General features: G+C 49.9%; 1 protein-coding gene across 1 annotated transcript in view; it reads left to right on the top strand.

Moving 5' to 3' along the window:
• The window catches only part of LOC112246347 (ventricular zone-expressed PH domain-containing protein-like), a 122079-nt gene that overhangs the window by 67616 nt on the left and 33780 nt on the right, over positions 1-20683 (top strand). The window contains 5 exon segments of the mRNA XM_042296438.1: positions 545-778; positions 5292-5665; positions 14202-14222; positions 16414-16535; positions 16829-16963. Of these exon segments, the coding sequence (XP_042152372.1) occupies positions 545-778; positions 5292-5665; positions 14202-14222; positions 16414-16535; positions 16829-16963 (886 nt within the window).

A 20683-nucleotide genomic window follows, 5' to 3' on the forward strand; every position in this document is an offset into this window, starting at 1 on the left:
CTCTGAATGTTTTAGGGTTGTTACTTTACACCTCTTCCTCTCTCTGTATGTTTCAGGGTTGTTACTTTACACCTCTTCCTCTCTCTGAATGTTTTAGGGTTGTTACTTTACACCTCTTCCTCTCTCTGAATGTTTTAGGGTTGTTACTTTACACCTCTTCCTCTCTCTGAATGTTTTAGGGTTGTTACTTTACACCTCTTCCTCTCTCTGAATGTTTTAGGGTTGTTACTTTACAGCTCTTCCTCTCTCTGAATGATTTAGGGTTGTTACTTTACACCTCTTCCTCTCTCTGAATGTTTTAGGGTTGTTACTTTACACCTCTTCCTCTCTCTGTATGTTTCAGGGTTGTTACTTTACACCTCTTCCTCTCTCTGTATGTTTCAGGGTTGTTACTTTACACATCTTCCTCTCTCTGAATGTTTTAGGGTTGTTACTTTACAGCTCTTCCTCTCTCTGAATGTTTTAGGGTTGTTACTTTACACCTCTATCTCTCTGTATGTTTCCGGGTTGTTACTTTACACCTCTATCTCTCTGTATGTTTCAGGGTTGAAGAGGAATCAGAAGGCCCTCCTTCCCCAGAGGCCAGTGTGTGTATGGGTGCAGGGGGGTTTGGAAGGGGGTCAGAGCAGCGACTGCAGGTGAAGATCCAGGCGTTTGAGGAGAAGATGGGGGATGAGGGGGGAGAAGGGGAGACAGACGGTGGGTCAACTACACCCCAACGCAGATACAGCATGGGACAAGCCGCTAGAGAGGAATACAGAGAGATGAGATTTAACAGGTGAGTCTATATCAACGCAATATCTATGAGATGTAACAGGTGAGTCTATAACAACACCATATCTATGAGATGTAACAGGTGAGTCTATATCAACGCAATATCTATGAGATGTAACAGGTGAGTCGCGTGTTTTTCGCGATGCGGATCCTGTGTTCTGCCTTACAACCAGTGTAACGGAGTGGATCACATGCAGCGACCAAAAAAAAAAACGACTCAGAAAAAGAGGGAAACGAAGCGGTCTTCTGGTCAGACTCCGGAGACGGGCACACCGTGCACCACTCCCTAGCATTCTTCTTGCCAATGTCCAGTCTCTTGACAACAAGGTTGATGAAATCCGAGCAAGGGTAGCATTCCAGAGGGACATCAGAGACTGTAACGTTCTCTGCTTCACGGAAACATGGCTCACTGGAGAGACGCAATCCGAAGCGGTGCAGCCAGCGGGTTTCTCCACGCATCGCGCCGACAGAAACAAACATCTTTCTGGTAAGAAGACGGGCGGGGGCGTATGCCTTATGACTAACGTGACATGGTGTGATGAAAGAAACATACAGGAACTCAAATCCTTCTGTTCACCTGATTTAGAATTCCTCACAATCAAATGTAGACCGCATTATCTACCAAGAGAATTCTCTTCGATTATAATCACAGCCGTATATATCCCCCCCAAGCAGACACATCGATGGCTCTGAACGAACTTTATTTAACTCTCTGCAAACTGGAAACGATTTATCCGGAGGCTGCATTCATTGTAGCTGGGGATTTTAACAAGGCTAATCTGAAAACAAGACTCCCTAAATTTTATCAGCATATCGATTGCGCAACCAGGGGTGGAAAGACCCTGGATCATTGTTACTCTAACTTCCGCGACGCATATAAGGCCCTGCCCCGCCCCCTTTCGGAAAAGCTGACCACGACTCCATTTTGTTGATCCCTGCCTACAGACAGAAACTAAAACAAGAAGCTCCCACGCTGAGGTCTGTCCAACGCTGGTCTGACCAAGCTGACTCCACACTCCAAGACTGCTTCCATCACGTGGACTGGGAGATGTTTCGTATTGCATCAGACAACAACATTGACGAATACGCTGATACGGTGTGCGAGTTCATTAGAACGTGCGTTGAAGATGTCGTTCCCATAGCAACGATTAAAACATTCCCTAACCAGAAACCGTGGATTGATGGCAGCATTCGTGTGAAACTGAAGGCACGAACCACTGCTTTTAATCAGGGCAAGGTGTCTGGTAACATGACTGAATACAAACAGTGCAGCTATTCCTCCGCAAGGCTATCAAACAAGCTAAGCGCCAGTACAGAGACAAAGTAGAATCCCAATTCAACGGCTCAGACACAAGAGGCATGTGGCAGGGTCTACAGTCAATCACGGACTACAGGAAGAAACCCAGCCCAGTCACGGACCAGGATGTCTTGCTCCCAGGCAGACTAAATAACTTTTTTGCCCGCTTTGAGGACAATACAGTGCCACTGACACGGCCTGCAACGGAAACATGCGGTCTCTCCTTCACTGCAGCCGAAGTGAGTAAGACATTTAAACGTGTTAACCCTCGCAAGGCTGCAGGCCCAGACGGCATCCCCAGCCGCGCCCTCAGAGCATGCGCAGACCAGCTGGCCGGTGTGTTTACGGACATATTCAATCAATCCCTATACCAGTCTGCTGTTCCCACATGCTTCAAGAGGGCCACCATTGTTCCTGTTCCCAAGAAAGCTAAGGTAACTGAGCTAAACGACTACCGCCCCGTAGCACTCACATCCGTCATCATGAAGTGCTTTGAGAGACTAGTCAAGGACCATATCACCTCCACCCTACCTGACACCCTTGACCCACTCCAATTTGCTTACCGCCCAAATAGGTCCACAGACGATGCAATCTCAACCACACTGCACACTGCCCTAACCCATCTGGACAAGAGGAATACCTATGTGAGAATGCTGTTCATCGACTACAGCTCGGCATTCAACACCATAGTACCCTCCAAGCTCGTCCTCAAGCTCGAGACCCTGGGTCTCGACCCCGCCCTGTGCAACTGGGTACTGGACTTCCTGACGGGCCGCCCCCAGGTGGTGAGGGTAGGCAACAACATCTCCTCCCCGCTGATCCTCAACACTGGGGCCCCACAAGGGTGCGTTCTGAGCCCTCTCCTGTACTCCCTGTTCACCCACGACTGCGTGGCCATGCACGCCTCCAACTCAATCATCAAGTTTGCGGACGACACAACAGTGGTAGGCTTGATTACCAACAACGACGAGACGGCCTACAGGGAGGAGGTGAGGGCCCTCGGAGTGTGGTGTCAGGAAAATAACCTCACACTCAACGTCAACAAAACTAAGGAGATGATTGTGGACTTCAGGAAACAGCAGAGGGAACACCCCCATCCACATCGATGGAACAGTAGTGGAGAGGGTAGCAAGTTTTAAGTTCCTCGGCATACACATCACAGACAAACTGAATTGGTCCACTCACACAGACAGCATCGTGAGGAAGGCGCAGCAGCGCCTCTTCAACCTCAGGAGGCTGAAGAAATTCGGCTTGTCACCAAAAGCACTCACAAACTTCTACAGATGCACAATCGAGAGCATCCTGGCGGGCTGTATCACCGCCTGGTATGGCAACTGCACCGCCCTCAACCGTAAGGCTCTCCAGAGGGTAGTGAGGTCTGCACAACGCATCACCGGGGGCAAACTACCTGCCCTCCAGGACACCTACACCACCCGATGCTACAGGAAGGCCATAAAGATCATCAAGGACATCAACCACCCGAGCCACTGCCTGTTCACCCCGCTGTCATCCAGAAGGCGAGGTCAGTACAGGTGCATCAAAGCTGGGACCGAGAGACTGAAAAACAGCTTCTATCTCAAGGCCATCAGACTGTTAAACAGCCACCACTAACATTGAGTGGCTACTGCCAACACACTGTCAATGACACTGACTCTACTCCAGCCACTTTAATCATGGGAATTGATGGGAAATGATGTAAATATATCACTAGCCACTTTAAACAATGCTACCTTATATAATGTTACTTACCCTACATTGTTCATCTCATATACATACGTTGATACTGTACTCTATATCATCGACTGCATCCTTATGTAATACATGTATCACTAGCCACTTTAACTATGCCACTTGGTTTACATACTTATCTCATATGTATATACTGTACTCGATATCATCTACTGTATCTTGCCTATGCTGCTCTGTACCATCACTCATTCATATATCCTTATGTACATATTCTTTATCCCCTTACACTGTGTATAAGACAGTAGTTTTTTTGGAATTGTTAGTTAGATTACTTGTTCGTTATTACTGCATTGTCGGAACTAGAAGCACAAGCATTTCGCTACACTCGCATTAACATCTGCTAACCATGTGTATGTGACAAATAAAATTTGATTTGATTTGAGTCTATAACAACACCATATCTATGAGATGTAACAGGTGAGTCTATAACAACACTATATCTATGAGATGTAACAGGTGAGTCTATATCAACGCAATATGTATGAGATGTAACAGGTGAGTCTATAACAACACCATATCTATGAGATGTAACAGGTGAGTCTATAACAACACCATATCTATGAGATGTAACAGGTGAGTCTATAACAACACCATATCTATGAGATGTAACAGGTGAGTCTATAACAACACCATATCTATGAGATGTAACAGGTGAGTCTATAACAACACCATATCTATGAGATGTAACAGGTAACAGGTGAGTCTATAACAACACCATATCTATGAGATGTAACAGGTGAGTCTATAACAACACCATATCTATGAGATGTAACAGGTGAGTCTATAACAACACCATATCTATGAGATGTAACAGGTGAGTCTATAACAACACCATATCTATGAGATGTAACAGGTGAGTCTATAACAACACCATATCTATGAGATGTAACAGGTGAGTCTATAACAACACCATATCTATGAGATGTAACAGGTGAGTCTATAACAACACCATATCTATGAGATTTAACAGGTGAGTCTAACACCATATCTATGAGATGTAACAGGTGAGTCTATAACAACACCATATCTATGAGATGTAACAGGTGAGTCTATAACAACACCATATCTATGAGATGTAACAGGTGAGTCTGTAACAACACCATATCTATGAGATGTAACAGGTGAGCCTATAACAACACCATATCTATGTCAGCACACATGACTTTACTGAAATTGAACATACAACCAGAAGTATTAAACGATATCAGTGCAAGAATTATTAACATTTAGAAACAAAATGGACACATCAACAACAGTACAGGAAAAGGAAAGAAAAAACCCAGACTCAAGACAAAACAACAACTTATTTCTGTAGTACTCTTTTACTTTCTCCCATATAACACTGGATTCAAGTCTCTTACAGGTTAACATCACTTCTAAATGTCTTGTATGAAGCTGTTACAATATATTATCACCTTATGAATATGTTATTTTACCATAACTGAGGTTGACGTGTGTGTGTCTTCCTCAGGTCAAAGAGTCTGGCTCTGCACGCCGTGAGGTCACGGTCCATCAACTCTGAGAGTGGTCAGGATGGAGAAGGGGTGGAGCTAACGTCTGACGCATTGCTCTCAGTGTCCTCACCCAATCAGCAAACGGAAAACTCTCCCACTGAGAGGGAGCTAACCAATGAGAGTTCCCTGTCTCCCTCCACCCGTCCGGCCACGCCCCGTGAGGAACAGAGGGATGGACAAGGAGAGGGGGAAGGAAGGAGAGGAGTGAAGAGGGACACTGGGAAAGAGGACAAGCTGTACAGCCACCTGAGGGACAACATGGAGAAGATCAAAGAGTTCTGTTCTGTGATGGTCCAACAGATCCCCATACCAGAACACTGTGTCATAGAAGGTACGCTGCTATTACCAGCTCATCATACCTGATTTAACACCAAATCCTTCCGTGTTGAGCACTCATAACTCAAATAGTCAGGGAAGTACATCAGTAAAAAGCATTCGAGTGAGGTGGAGGTAACTCCCAAGATAAAGGAAACACCAACATAAACGTCTCTATTTCAACAAACCTGGTAAATCTAATCGGTGGTGATAGGAGCTATAGAATCAAATCAAATCAAATGTATTTATATAGCCCTTCGTACATCAGCTGATATCTCAAAGTGCTGTACAGAAACCCAGCCTAAAACCCCAAACAGCAAGCAATGCAGGTGTAGAAGCACGGTGGCTAGGAAAAACTCCCTAGAAAGGCCAAAACCTAGGAAGAAACCTAGAGAGGAACCAGGCTATGTGGGGTGGCCAGTCCTCTTCTGGCTGTGCCGGGTGGAGACAGAACACGGCCAAGATGTTCAAATGTTGTTCAAAAGATGTTCAAATGTTCATAGATTACCAGCAGGGTCAAATAATAATATTCACAGTGGTTATAGAGGGTGCAACAGGTCAGCACCTCAGGAGTAAATGTCAGTTGGTTTTTCATAGCCGATCATTCAGAGTTAGAGACAGCAGGTGCAGTAGAGAGAGAGAGAGTCGAAAACAGCAGGTCCGGGACAAGGTAACCCCCAGACACAAACTATTGCAGCATAATTACTGGAGGCTGAGACAGGAGAGGTCGGGAGACACTGTGACCCCGTCCGATGATACCCCCGGACAGGGCCAACCCGAGGGGGGCGCCAACCCGGACAGGATGATCACGTCAGGGACTCAACCCACTCAAGTGACACACCCCTCCTAGAGACGGCATGAAAGAGCACCAGTAAGCTAGTGACTCAGCCCCTGTAATAGGGTTAGAGGCAGAGAATCCCAGTGGAAAGAGGGGAACCGGCCAGAGACAGCGAGAGCGGTTCGTTGCTCCAGTGCCTTTCCATTCACCTTCACACTCCTGGACCAGACGACACTCAATCATAGGACCCACTGAAGAGATGAGTCTTCAGTAAAGACTTAAAGGTTGAGACCGAGTCTGCGTCTCTCACATGGGTAGGCAGACCGTTCCATAAAAATGGAGCTCTATAGGAGAAAGCCCTGCCTCCAGCTGTTTGCTTAGAAATTCTAGGGACAGTTAGGAGGCCTGCGTCTTGTGACCATAGCGTACGTGTAGGTATGTACGGCAGGACCAAAATCAGAGAGCTAGGTAGGAGCAAGCCCATGTAATGCTTTGTAGGTTAGCAGTAAAACCTTGAAATCAGCCCTTGCCTTAACAGGAAGCCAGTGTAGGGAGGCTAGCACTTGAGTAATATGATCAATGTTTTGGTTCGAGTCAAGATTCTAGCAGCCGTGTTTAGCACTAACGGAAGTTTATTTAGTGCTTTATCCGGGTAGCTGGAGAATAGTCTAATCTAGAAGGGCCAAAAGCATGGATTCATTTTTCTTCATCATTTTTGGACAGAAAGTTTATGATTTTTGTAATGTTACGTATATGGAAAACTCAGTGATCAGGTGGATTGATTACTTGACCTGGTCAACTCACACATTATCTGATCATTGATCATGATGATAAAGGGGTTAATTGTTATCACTGGAAGGTGAAACTGGAACCCAAACTTAGAGCCAAAAAAGTAATTGCATACAGTGTTATTTTTTATTAATGAAATTAAGGAATCCGGATTGAACTATTTAATTGTGACTTACAGAGCGGTCTAACCAGAACCAGATGAGGCTTGGGGGTTCAAAGGCTTGGGGGTTCTCCTGCTCCTTCTGGGGGTACAGACGCAGGGTCAGCAGTGCAGCCCCCCTACACCACTCTCCACTTTTCCCCAATCCAATCTACCCTGGTCCACTCCCTCTAACCCTAAAGTAAGCCAGAGTGAGGCCCAGGTAACCCCCAGATAACAGTCCCTCTCTAACCCCTGTAGAGCCCTGGGGTAACAGTCCCTCTCTAACCCATGTAGAGCCCTGGGGTAACAGTCCCTCTCTCTAACTCCAGTAGAGCCCTGGGGTAACAGTATCTTTCTCTAACCCCAGTATAGCCCTGGGGTAACAGTCTCTCTCTAACCCCAGTAAGCCCTGTGGTAACAGTCTTTCTCTCTAACCCCTATAGAGCCCTGGGGTAACAGTCTCTCTCTCTAACCCCTGTAGAGCCCTGGGATAACAGTCTCTCTCTCTAACCCCTGTAAAGCCCTGGGATAACAGTCCCTCTCTAACCCCAGTAGAGCCCTGGGGTAACAGTCCCTCTCTCTAACCCCAGTAGAGCCCTGGGGTAACAGTCCCTCTCTCTAACCCCAGTAGAGCCCTGGGGTAACAGTCCCTCTCTCTAACCCCTGTATAGCCCTGGGTAAGAGTCCCTCTCTAACCCCAGTAGAGCCCTGGGGTAACAGTCCCTCTGTCTAACCCCTGTATAGCCCTGGGGTAACAGTCCCTCTCTCTAACCCCAGTATAGCCCTGGGGTAACAGTATCTCTCTAACCCCTGTAGAGCCCTGGGGTAACAGTCTCTCTATAACCCCTGTATAGCCCTGGGGTAACAGTCCCTCTCTAACCCCTGTATAGCCCTGGGGTAACAGTCTCTCTCTAACCCATGTAGAGCCCTGGGGTAACAGTCTCTCTCTAACCCCAGTCCCTGGGGTAACAGTCCCTCTCTGCCCCTGTATAGCCCTGGGGTAACAGTCCCTATCTGCCCCTGTATAGCCCTGGGGTAACAGTCCCTATCTGCCCCCTGTATAGCCCTGGGGTAACAGTCCCTATCTGCCCCTGTAGAGCCCTGGGGTAACAGTCCCTCTCTGCCCCCTGTATAGCCCTGGGGTAACAGTCCCTATCTCTAACCCAGTAAGCCCTGTGGTAACAGTCTCTCTCTCTGCCCCCTGTATAGCCCTTGGGTAACAGTCCCCATCTCTAACCCCAGTAAGCCCTGTGGTAACAGTCTTTCTCGCTAACCCACGTAGAGCCCTGGGGTAACAGTCTCTCTCTCTAACCCCTGTAGAGCCCTGGGATAACAGTCTCTCTCTCTAACCCCTGTAAAGCCCTGGGATAACAGTCCCTCTCTAACCCCAGTAGAGCCCTGGGGTAACAGTCCCTCTCTAACCCCTGTATAGCCCTGGGTATAACTGTCCCTCTCTAACCCCAGTAGAGCCCTGGGTATAACAGTCCCTCTCTAACCCCAGTAGAGCCCTGGGTTAACAGTCCCTCTCTCTAACCACAGTAGAGCCCTGGGGTAACAGTCCCTCTCTAACCCCTGTATAGCCCTGGGTATAATAGTCTCTCTATAACCCCTGTAGAGCCCTGGGGTAACAGTCCCTATCTCTAACCCAGTAAGCCCTGTGGTAGCAGTCTTTCTCTCTAACCCCTGTATAGCCCTGGGTATAACAGTCTCTCTCTGCCCCCTGTATAGCCCTGGGGTAACAGTCCCCATCTCTAACCCCAGTAAGCCCTGTGGTAGCAGTCTTTCTCTCTAACCCATGTAGAGCCCTGGGGTAACAGTCTCTCTATAACCCCTGTATAGCCCTGGGGTAACAGTCTCTCTATAACCCTGTAGAACCCTGGGGTAACAGTCCCTCTCTATAACCCCAGTAGAGCCCTGGGGTAACAGTCTCTCTATAACCCCTGTAGAGCCCTGGGGTAACAGTCTCTCTATAACCCCTGTATAGCCCTGGGGTAACAGTGCCTCTCTATAACCCCTGTATAGCCCTGGGGTAACAGTCCCTCTCTATAACCCATGTAGAGCCCTGGGGTAACAGTCTCTCTATAACCCCTGTATAGCCCTGGGGTAACAGTCTCTCTATAACCCTGTAGAGCCCTGGGTTAACAGTCTCTCTATAACCCCTGTAGAGCCCTGGGGTAACAGTCCCTCTCTATAACCCCAGTAGAGCCCTGGGGTAACAGTCTCTCTATAACCCCTGTAGAGCCCTGGGGTAACAGTCTCTCTATAACCCCTGTATAGCCCTGGGGTAACAGTCCCTCTCTAACCCCTGTATAGCCCTGGGGTAACAGTCTCTCTCTAACCCATGTAGAGCCCTGGGGTAACAGTCTCTCTCTCTAACCCCAGTAGAGCCCTGGGGTAACAGTCCCTCTCTGCCCCCTGTATAGCCCTGGGGTAACAGTCCCTATCTGCCCCCTGTATAGCCCTGGGGTAACAGTCCCTATCTGCCCCCTGTAGAGCCCTGGGGTAACAGTCCCTATCTCTAACCCAGTAAGCCCTGTGGTAACAGTCTTTCTCGCTAACCCACGTAGAGCCCTGGGGTAACAGTCTCTCTCTCTAACCCCTGTAGAGCCCTGGGATAACAGTCTCTCTCTCTAACCCCTGTAAAGCCCTGGGATAACAGTCCCTCTCTAACCCCAGTATAGCCCTGGGGTAACAGTCCCTCTCTAACCCCTGTATAGCCCTGGGTATAACTGTCCCTCTCTAACCCCAGTAGAGCCCTGGGTATAACAGTCCCTCTCTAACCCCAGTAGAGCCCTGGGTATAACAGTCCCTCTCTCTAACCACAGTAGAGCCCTGGGGTAACAGTCCCTCTCTAACCCCTGTATAGCCCTGGGTATAACAGTCTCTCTATAACCCCTGTAGAGCCCTGGGGTAACAGTCCCTATCTCTAACCCAGTAAGCCCTGTGGTAACAGTCTCTCTCTCTGCCCCCTGTATAGCCCTGGGGTAACAGTCCCCATCTCTAACCCCAGTAAGCCCTGTGGTAGCAGTCTTTCTCTCTAACCCATGTAGAGCCCTGGGGTAACAGTCTCTCTATAACCCCTGTATAGCCCTGGGGTAACAGTCTCTCTATAACCCTGTAGAGCCCTGGGGTAACAGTCCTCTCTATAACCCCAGTAGAGCCCTGGGGTAACAGTCTCTCTATAACCCCTGTAGAGCCCTGGGGTAACAGTCTCTCTATAACCCCTGTATAGCCCTGGGGTAACAGTGCCTCTCTATAACCCCTGTATAGCCCTGGGGTAACAGTCCCTCTCTATAACCCATGTAGAGCCCTGGGGTAACAGTCTCTCTATAACCCCTGTATAGCCCTGGGGTAACAGTCTCTCTATAACCCTGTAGAGCCCTGGGTTAACAGTCTCTCTATAACCCCTGTAGAGCCCTGGGGTAACAGTCCCTCTCTATAACCCCAGTAGAGCCCTGGGGTAACAGTCTCTCTATAACCCCTGTAGAGCCCTGGGGTAACAGTCTCTCTATAACCCCTGTATAGCCCTGGGGTAACAGTGCCTCTCTATAACCCCTGTATAGCCCTGTGGTAACAGTCTTTCTCGCTAACCCACGTAGAGCCCTGGGGTAACAGTCTCTCTCTCTAACCCCTGTAGAGCCCTGGGATAACAGTCTCTCTCTAACCCCTGTAAAGCCCTGGGATAACAGTCCCTCTCTAACCCCAGTATAGCCCTGGGGTAACAGTCCCTCTCTAACCCCTGTATAGCCCTGGGTATAACTGTCCTCTAACCCCAGTAGAGCCCTGGGGTAACAGTCCCTCTCTAACCCCTGTATAGCCCTGGGTATAACAGTCTCTCTATAACCCCTGTAGAGCCCTGGGGTAACAGTCCCTATCTCTAACCCAGTAAGCCCTGTGGTAACAGTCCTCTCTCTGCCCCCTGTATAGCCCTGGGGTAACAGTCCCCATCTCTAACCCCAGTAAGCCCTGTGGTAGCAGTCTTTCTCTCTAACCCATGTAGAGCCCTGGGGTAACAGTCTCTCTATAACCCCTGTATAGCCCTGGGGTAACAGTCTCTCTATAACCCTGTAGAGCCCTGGGGTAACAGTCCCTCTCTATAACCCCAGTAGAGCCCTGGGGTAACAGTCTCTCTATAACCCCTGTAGAGCCCTGGGGTAACAGTCTCTCTATAACCCCTGTATAGCCCTGGGGTAACAGTGCCTCTCTATAACCCCTGTATAGCCCTGGGGTAACAGTCCCTCTCTATAACCCATGTAGAGCCCTGGGGTAACAGTCTCTCTATAACCCCTGTATAGCCCTGGGGTAACAGTCTCCTATAACCCTGTAGAGCCCTGGGTTAACAGTCTCTCTATAACCCCTGTAGAGCCCTGGGGTAACAGTCCCTCTCTATAACCCCAGTAGAGCCCTGGGGTAACAGTCTCTCTATAACCCCTGTAGAGCCCTGGGGTAACAGTCTCTCTATAACCCCTGTATAGCCCTGGGGTAACAGTGCCTCTATAACCCCTGTATAGCCCTGGGGTAACAGTCCCTCTCTCTAACCCCAGTATAGCCCTGGGGTAACAGTCTCTCTCTAACCCCTGTAGAGCCCTGGGGTAACAGTCTCTCTATAACCCCTGTATAGCCCTGGGGTAACAGTCCCTCTCTAACCCCTGTATAGCCCTGGGGTAACAGTCTCTCTCTAACCCATGTAGAGCCCTGGGGTAACAGTCTCTCTCTCTGCCCCCTGTATAGCCCTTGGGTAACAGTCCCCATCTCTAACCCCAGTAAGCCCTGTGGTAACAGTCTTTCTCGCTAACCCACGTAGAGCCCTGGGGTAACAGTCTCTCTCTCTAACCCCTGTAAAGCCCTGGGATAACAGTCCCTCTCTCTAACCACAGTAGAGCCCTGGGGTAACAGTCCCTCTCTAACCCCTGTATAGCCCTGGGTATAACAGTCTCTCTATAACCCCTGTAGAGCCCTGGGGTAACAGTCCCTATCTCTAACCCAGTAAGCCCTGTGGTAACAGTCTCTCTCTCTGCCCCCTGTATAGCCCTGGGGTAACAGTCCCCATCTCTAACCCCAGTAAGCCCTGTGGTAGCAGTCTTTCTCTCTAACCCATGTAGAGCCCTGGGGTAACAGTCTCTCTATAACCCCTGTATAGCCCTGGGGTAACAGTCTCTCTATAACCCTGTAGAGCCCTGGGGTAACAGTCCCTCTCTATAACCCCAGTAGAGCCCTGGGGTAACAGTCTCTCTATAACCCCTGTAGAGCCCTGGGGTAACAGTCTCTCTCCTAACCCCTGTATAGCCCTGGGGTAACAGTGCCTCTCTATAACCCCTGTATAGCCCTGGGGTAACAGTCCCTCTCTATAACCCATGTAGAGCCCTGGGGTAACAGTCTCTCTATAACCCCTGTATAGCCCTGGGGTAACAGTCTCTCTATAACCCTGTAGAGCCCTGGGTTAACAGTCTCTCTATAACCCCTGTAGAGCACTGGGGTAACAGTCCCTCTCTATAACCCCAGTAGAGCCCTGGGGTAACAGTCTCTCTATAACCCCTGTAGAGCCCTGGGGTAACAGTCTCTCTATAACCCCTGTATAGCCCTGGGGTAACAGTGCCTCTCTATAACCCCTGTATAGCCCTGGGGTAACAGTCCCTCTCTATAACCCCAGTAGAGCCCTGGGGTAACAGTCTCTCTATAACCCCTGTAGAGCCCTGGGGTAACAGTCCCTCTCTATAACCCCAGTAGAGCCCTTGGGTAACAGTCTCTCTATAACCCCTGTAGAGCCCTGGGGTAAGAGTCCCTCTCTATAACCCCTGTATAGCCCTGGGGTAACAGTCTCTATAACCCCTGTATAGCCCTGGGGTGACATCATGGACTAGCTTTGTAGCTGTCTCAACTGGACATGGGTTTTGGGGTTTTAATTATTCTCACAGCACATCGTTGTGACTGTGTGAATCAGACACCAGTGGAAGCAGAATGTCTTTCATGTGTTAGAACTGCCTCTCTCAGAGTACCACCCTTCTGCACATGTGCACACTGACCACAGCCAGCTTCCTAGAGAACACTGGGATTCAACGGAATCTCTCTTGGTCTTGTTGATCTTAGTACACCACTATAATCATTACTTAAATAATCAGAGAGCCAGCTGCGTAACACACACACACGGTACACACTAACACACAGTTGTACAACTGAACGCCTCTGAATCAGAGAGGTGCCGGGGGCTGCCTTACACACTCACAGTGCAATGGGTGATAGAGCAAGTGAAAGTTGAGGTCATGATAGAGTGTGACAGGAGGGGATGTTGTGGTAGTCCCTCTGGTCTCAGTGACACGGTTCCATTCTGTAACACCAGAGCCAAGGAAGAGACAGACAGGAGTTATTCACACACACACAAACCCCCCCCCACACACACACACACACACACACACAAACCCACACACAAACCCACACACAAACAAACCACACACACGAACCCACACACGAACCCACACACACACACACGAAACCCACACACACACAGACACGAACCCACACACACACAGACACGAACCCACACACACACACACGAACCCCCACACACACACACACACAAACCCACACACACACAAACCCACACACACACACACAAACCCACAAACACACACACACACGAACCCACAAACACACACACACACGAACCCACACACACACGAACCCACAAACACACACACACACAAACCCACACACACGAACCCACACACACACACACACACACACACACGAACCCACACACACACACACGAACCCACCCATTTTCAAAGCCACTAAAAGACAACAGTCTGCAGCCCTGAGGGGCTTAGGATAGGACATGACAGGAAGACTCGGCTAGATGATGTCATGGTGTCGGTGGCTGTTTGGTGACACGTGAGTCTGTGACCATCTGTAATGTTCTCCATGTGACAACACGGGTCACAGTACACAGGACATACACACATGGCGTCACTCTACACTGTAACATTGAGGCGGTGTCCACTGCACTAGTAAGGTGTCCACCCACTCTGCCCCAGAGGGTGAAAACACACTTTGTTAATGAAATGTCCATTCCTTATGTTATAAAATACATTTTACCAAGGCAAATAGGACTATTTATGTTGAGAATCGTTCAGTGTGGTCGTACTCTTCAAAGTTGTTTTCGCAGGTCTCAAAAAGCTAAATTAGCATGGTATGAACTGAATGAAATGTAAAAGTCTTTGAAAATAAAAAGCTTGGTTTACGCTCATTGCTCCGTTGACTTTTAACAGCGAAACCCTTGTTTTTCTGAGAAATCTTTGAAAAATAACAGGAATTTCTAATTAATATGAAAAATATATAACTAAAATGCGAAAATACTACATGTCATATCGCAACACCCATATCCATCTTACCTCTAGATTGTTTTATGTGGATTTGAGAAGAAAGAGTTCAACCGGTAAGTGAGCCTGTCGGGGAGCCAGCCGAGCTGACACCGACACGATGCATTCTCCCCATTTTTGACCACTTTGTTTCTCTGGCTTCCATTGATTTATTCACCCTGATTCTGTCCATCCCTCAAGGTTAATGACTACAATAACTTTTGAAAGGATTTATGATAGAGACATTGAGGTTTGGACCATTGGTTTTCTTATAGGATTATCTACACAATATACACCCTACAGTACATACACCTTGAAACACCCTACAGTACATACACCTTGAAACACCCTACAGTACATACACCCTGAAACACCCTACAGTACATACACCCCGAGACACCCTACAGTACATACACCCCGAGACACCCTACAGTACATACACCCCGAGACACCCTACAGTACATACACCCCGAGACACCCTACAGTACATACACCCTACAGTACATACACCCTGAGACACCCTACAGTACATACACCCTACAGTACATACACCCTGAGACACCCTACAGTACATACACCCTGAGACACCCTACAGTACATACACCCTGAGACACCCTACAGTACATACACCCTGAGACACCCTACAGTACATACACCCTACAGTACATACACCCCGAGACACCCTACAGTACATACACCCTGAGACACCCTACAGTACATACACCCCGAGACACCCTACAGTACATACACCCCGAGACACCCTACAGTACATACACCCCGAGACACCATACAGTACAGACACCCTGATCAAGAGACCATGAGTCTGACTCTATACACACACACACACACAACGAACAGACCGCACACTCAGCAACATACATGTACGTATACGGTGTTTCTAGACTGTAGAAGGTTAATAAGGTGTTTGGGGCTAGTTCCTCCTGGAACTACTAGGAATGTAATGTAATGTAAGATAACAGTGGTACAGACCTATAGTCTACAGGACTAAACTATCCTCACAGAGAGGGGTAGAGGGGAGAGAGAGGGGAGGGGAGGGGTGAGGAGAGGAGAGGAGCGGGGAAAGGAGGGGAGAGGGGTAGAGGGGAGAGAGAGAGAGGGGAGGGAGGGGGAGGGGAGGGGTGAGGAGAGGGAGAGGAGAGGGGGAAAGGAGGGGAGAGGGGAGAGGGGAGAGGAGAGGGGAGGGGGAGGGGGAGGGAGGGGGAGAGGGAGGGGAGGAGGGGAGGGGGGGAAGGGGGGGAGGGGGGGGAGGAGAGGAGAGGGGAAAGGAGGGGAAGGGGAGGGGTGAGAGGGGAGAGGAGAGGTGAGAGGGAGGGGAAAGGAGGGGAGAGGGGGAGGAGGGGAGGGGGACAAAGTTGGAAAGTTGTGGAGCGAAATTAGGAGAAAAAAAGGAAAAAACGGGAACTGAATTGTCTGACTCTCTACACGGGTGTGTGTGTGTGTGTGTGTGTGTGTGTGTGTGTGGTGTGTGTGTGGTGTGTGTGGGGTGACAAAGTTGGAAAGTTGTGGAGTGTGTGTTAAGAAAAACTAAACAAAAACTGTGTAAACTGAATTGTCTGACTCTCTAAAGGGGCATTACTGTGTGTTTGTGTGTTTCACCCTGCCTGCCACACCTGTGTGTCATGCTGTTCACCTACAGGTGATGCTTTAACAGACTCACACACACACACTGTGTTGCAAAGCTGTCGTTCTACATACATGCATACATCTAAACATACATTACTGTCTGTTTACCAAGTCCTGTTTCACCCTCACCAGCCTCCAGCCACACCTCTGGATCAACATCATGCTGCTTCACCTACAGGTAGATGCTCTATAACACAACACACACACACACACATATACATACATACATACACACACACACACACACACACACACACACACATACATACATACATACATACATACATACACATACATACACACACACACACACATACATACATACATACATACATACATACATACATACATACACATACACATACACACACACATACATACATACACACACACACTATCATCACAATACTGGTCACAATACAGGTGATGTCTCTATCAACTGGATTAAAGCCCTGTCTCCCTGTCCTCCAGAGTCAGCACAGCGCTCCCCTCTCCTCTCTGGATGACTGTGTTCAGAGGTTGGGGAGACTGTGGGAGAGGACCCAGCTAAAAGGAGCTCACTGCTTCTCCATGGCCATGACACAACAGCCCACTCCACACAGAAAGGTTTGTGTCTCTGTCTGTCTGTCTGTCTGTCTGTCTGTCTGTCTGTCTGTCTGTCTGTCTGTCTGTCTGTCTGTCTGTCTGTCTGTCTGTCTGTCTGTCTGTCTGTCTGTCTGTCTGTCTGTCTGTCTGTCTGTCTGTCTCTGTCTGTCTCTGTCTGTCTCTGTCTGTCTGTCTGTCTGTCTGTCTGTCTGTCTGTCTGTCTGTCTGTCTGTCTGTCTGTCTATAGATACATATGGTGATCCCTCCTATATTCTTTCAAAAGAAGAAATGACCTCATAGACTACGAAGCCTCAGAACTAGAGTTCTTCAGGGGTCAAAGTTCAACAAAGCTCAGAACACTTGACCCTCCCTCCACAGCTCTCTAAATGGACACTTCTGGAAGCAAGTGTGTGTGTGTGTGTGTGTGTGTGTGGTCATTAGGAAATACTTAGACAACAGAAGAAAATACAGGGGACTTTTTTTCCTTTACTTTAAAAGGGGGAGGAGACATTGTTAAAGGGGAGGGGCCTTGATAAAAAGGGGCGTGGTATTATTTCTTCCGTATGGTGTTTTGACGGTACAGAGACAGGCCAGCTATGGCTGCCATATGGAGCTTGTTTATGTTGGACATGTGTTGTGCATAAACACACACACACACACTGTGCTATATGAAGTTAACCCCTTTGTACAGACTAGTAAAGATCTGCATAAACACACACTGCTGATACCCCTGTCTGGTTGGTTAATGTTATTTACGTATTCGTAAGGAGGAGAGGAGAGAATGTTATTTACGTATTCGTAAGGAGGAGAGGAGAGGAGAGGAGGGGAGGAGAAGTAAGAACATGACGGAAAGAAAGGAGAAAGAGAAATGGAGAAAGAATGAAGAGAACCTTTCAGAACACATCCATCCCATGTGCAATGTTTCCCCTCTCCCTCTGCTCTGTCCAGCATGGTTCTCCAATTAGAGCCATTCATCCTGGTCCGCTGATCCTCTGATCCCCTGGTCCTCTGATCCTCTGGTCCCCTGGCCCTCTGATCCCCTGGCCCTCTGGTCCCCTGATCCGCTGGCCCTCTGATCCCCTGGCCCTCTGTTCCCCTGATCTGCTGGTCCCCTGGCCCTCTGGTCCCCTGGCCCTCTGATCCCCTGGCCCTCTGATCCCCTGGCCCTCTGATCCCATGGCCCTCTGATCCGCTGGTCCCCTGGCCCGCTGATCCCCTGGCCCTCTGATCCGCTGGTCCCCTGGTCCTCTGGTCCGCTGGCCCTCTGATCCCCTGGCCCTCTGATCCCCTGGCCCTCTGGTCCCCTGGTCCGCTGATCCCCTGGCCCTCTGGTCCCCTGGTCCGCTGATCCCCTGGCCCTCTGATCCCCTGGCCCTCTGGTCCCCTGGCCCTCTGGTCCGCTGATCCCCTGGCCCTCTGGTCCCCTGGCCCTCTGGTCCGCTGATCCCCTGGCCCTCTGGTCCCCTGATCCGCTGGTCCCCTGGCCCTCTGATCCCCTGGCCCTCTGATCCTCTGGTCCCCTGATCCGCTGGTCCCCTTGTGCTCTGGTCCCCTGCAGTAAGAAACACATGGGTCTGACTGAGGCTTTATTACTCTGCTAATCAACTTCCTGCTGATAGGAAAAAGTCTAAGAGAGGCAAGCTCTTTATGAGAACACAGTACACAGGGGAAGGGAAGACTAAGGCTTACATCTAGGAGAGCAGGGACAGGAGACAGATGGGGAGAGGGTACAGAAGACGGGGGGCTGGAGACAGAGGGGACATGAGACAGAGGGGGAGAGGGGACAGAAGACAGAGGGGACAGGAGACAGAGGGGACATGAGACAGAGGGGAGAGAAAGTACAGGAGTAGGAGGGGAGAGAGGGGACATGAGACAGAGGGGAGAGGGGACATGAGACAGAGGGGGAGAGGGGACAGGAGACAGAGGGGGAGAGAGTACAGGAGTAGGAGGGGAGAGGAGACAGAGGGGGAGAAGGGACATGAGACAGAGGGGGAGAAGGGACAGAGGGGGAGAGGGGACATGAGACAGAGGGGGAGAAGGGACATGAGACAGAGGGGAGAGGAGACATGAGACAGAGGGGAGAGAGTACAAGAGACAGAGGGGAGAGAGTACAAGAGACAGAGGGGGAGAGAGTACAGGAGTAGGAGGGGAGAGGGGACACGATACAGATGGGAGAGGAGACAGGAGACAGATGGGGAGAGGGGATGGGAGACAGAGGGTGAGAGGGTACAGAAGATGGTGGGGGCTAGAGACAGAGGGGAGAGGAGTCAGAGGGGACAGGAGACTGAGGGGAGGGGAGAGGAGACAGAGGGGAGAGGGGACAGGACACAGGGGGAGAGGGGACAGGACACGGAGGGGGAGAGGGTACAGAAGACAGGGGGCTGGAGACAAAGGGGAGAGGAGACAGGGAGGAAGAGGGGGACAGTGGGCAAGAGTAAGAAGGGAGAGGGGAGAGGAGACAGAGGGGAGAGGAGGCAGAGGGGACATGAGGCAGAGGGGACATGAGGCAGAGGGGACAGGCAGAGGGGACAGGAGACAGAGGGGGAGAGGGGGCTGGAGACAGAGGGGGAGAGGAGACAGAGGGGGAGAGGGGGCTGGAGGGGGAGAGGGGACAGGAGGCAGAGGGGGAGAGGGGACAGGAGACAGGGGTGAGGCAGTGGTAAAGTAAGGATGAGATTGGGGTAGAGAGACTGAGGGAGGGAGGAGGTAGAGAGACTGAGGGAGGGAGGAGGTAGAGAGACTGAGGGAGGGAGGGAGGAGGTAGAGAGAGACTGAGGGAGGGAGGAGAAGGAGAGAGACTGAGGGAGGGAGGAGGTAGAGAGAGACTGAGGGAGGAGGTAGAGAGACTGAGGGGGAGGAGGTAGACAGACTGAGGGAGGGAGGAGGTAGAGATACTGAGGGAGGGAGGAGGTAGAGAGACTGAGGGAGGGAGGAGGTAGAGCGACTGATGGAGGGAGGAGGTAGAGAGAGACTGAGGGGGAGGGTAGAGAGACTGAGGGGGAGGGTAGAGAGAGACTGAGGGGAGAGGAGGTAGAGAGAGACTGAGGGGAGAGGAGGTAGAGAGAGACTGAGGGGAGAGGAGGTAGAGAGAGACTGAGGGGAGAGGAGGTAGAGAGAGACTGAGGGGAGAGGAGGTAGAGAGACTGAGGGAGGGAGGAGGTAGAGAGAGACTGAGGGCAGAGGAGGTAGAGAGACTGAGGGAGGGAGGAGGTAGAGAGAGACTGAGGGGGGGAGAAGGTATAGGGTAAGAGATTACGAGAGGGTAAGGGTTGACATATGAGACCTGTTTTCTCCGTCAGAGCCAGTTTCAAATGTCATCACCCCAGCCCCTCTCACCTGTAATGTGTTTAAAATAGAGACTGACCAGTTTATTACTGCACAGCCTGGCTCGTTTCCTGTGTGTGTGTGTGTGTGCGTGTGTGTGTGTGTTTTTAATGGAATGTTACCAGTTTATGACACAGCCTGGCTGAGCCCAGCATAGCTGCTCTCCTATAAATTACTCTTACGACCATCACAAGGAGCAAAACCTCCTTGGCTCTGTGTGTGTGTGTGTTCAAATGAACTGCTGGGGGTAGTTCTCACCAGAGCGAAGCATCAGCAGAATGAATTCTTTGTTTCTCGATAGTGTTTTCCATGGAACAGACACACAGGATCGTAATTCAACCGGCTCCAGGAGAGGGCATCACTCTAAACCATAACAGAGAGGAAAGAGGGATAGAGAAAAATAAGAGACTGAAAGAG

The sequence above is a fragment of the Oncorhynchus tshawytscha genome, linkage group LG13 (genome assembly GCF_018296145.1).
Source record: "Oncorhynchus tshawytscha isolate Ot180627B linkage group LG13, Otsh_v2.0, whole genome shotgun sequence".
Classification (NCBI taxonomy): Eukaryota; Metazoa; Chordata; class Actinopteri; order Salmoniformes; family Salmonidae; genus Oncorhynchus; species Oncorhynchus tshawytscha.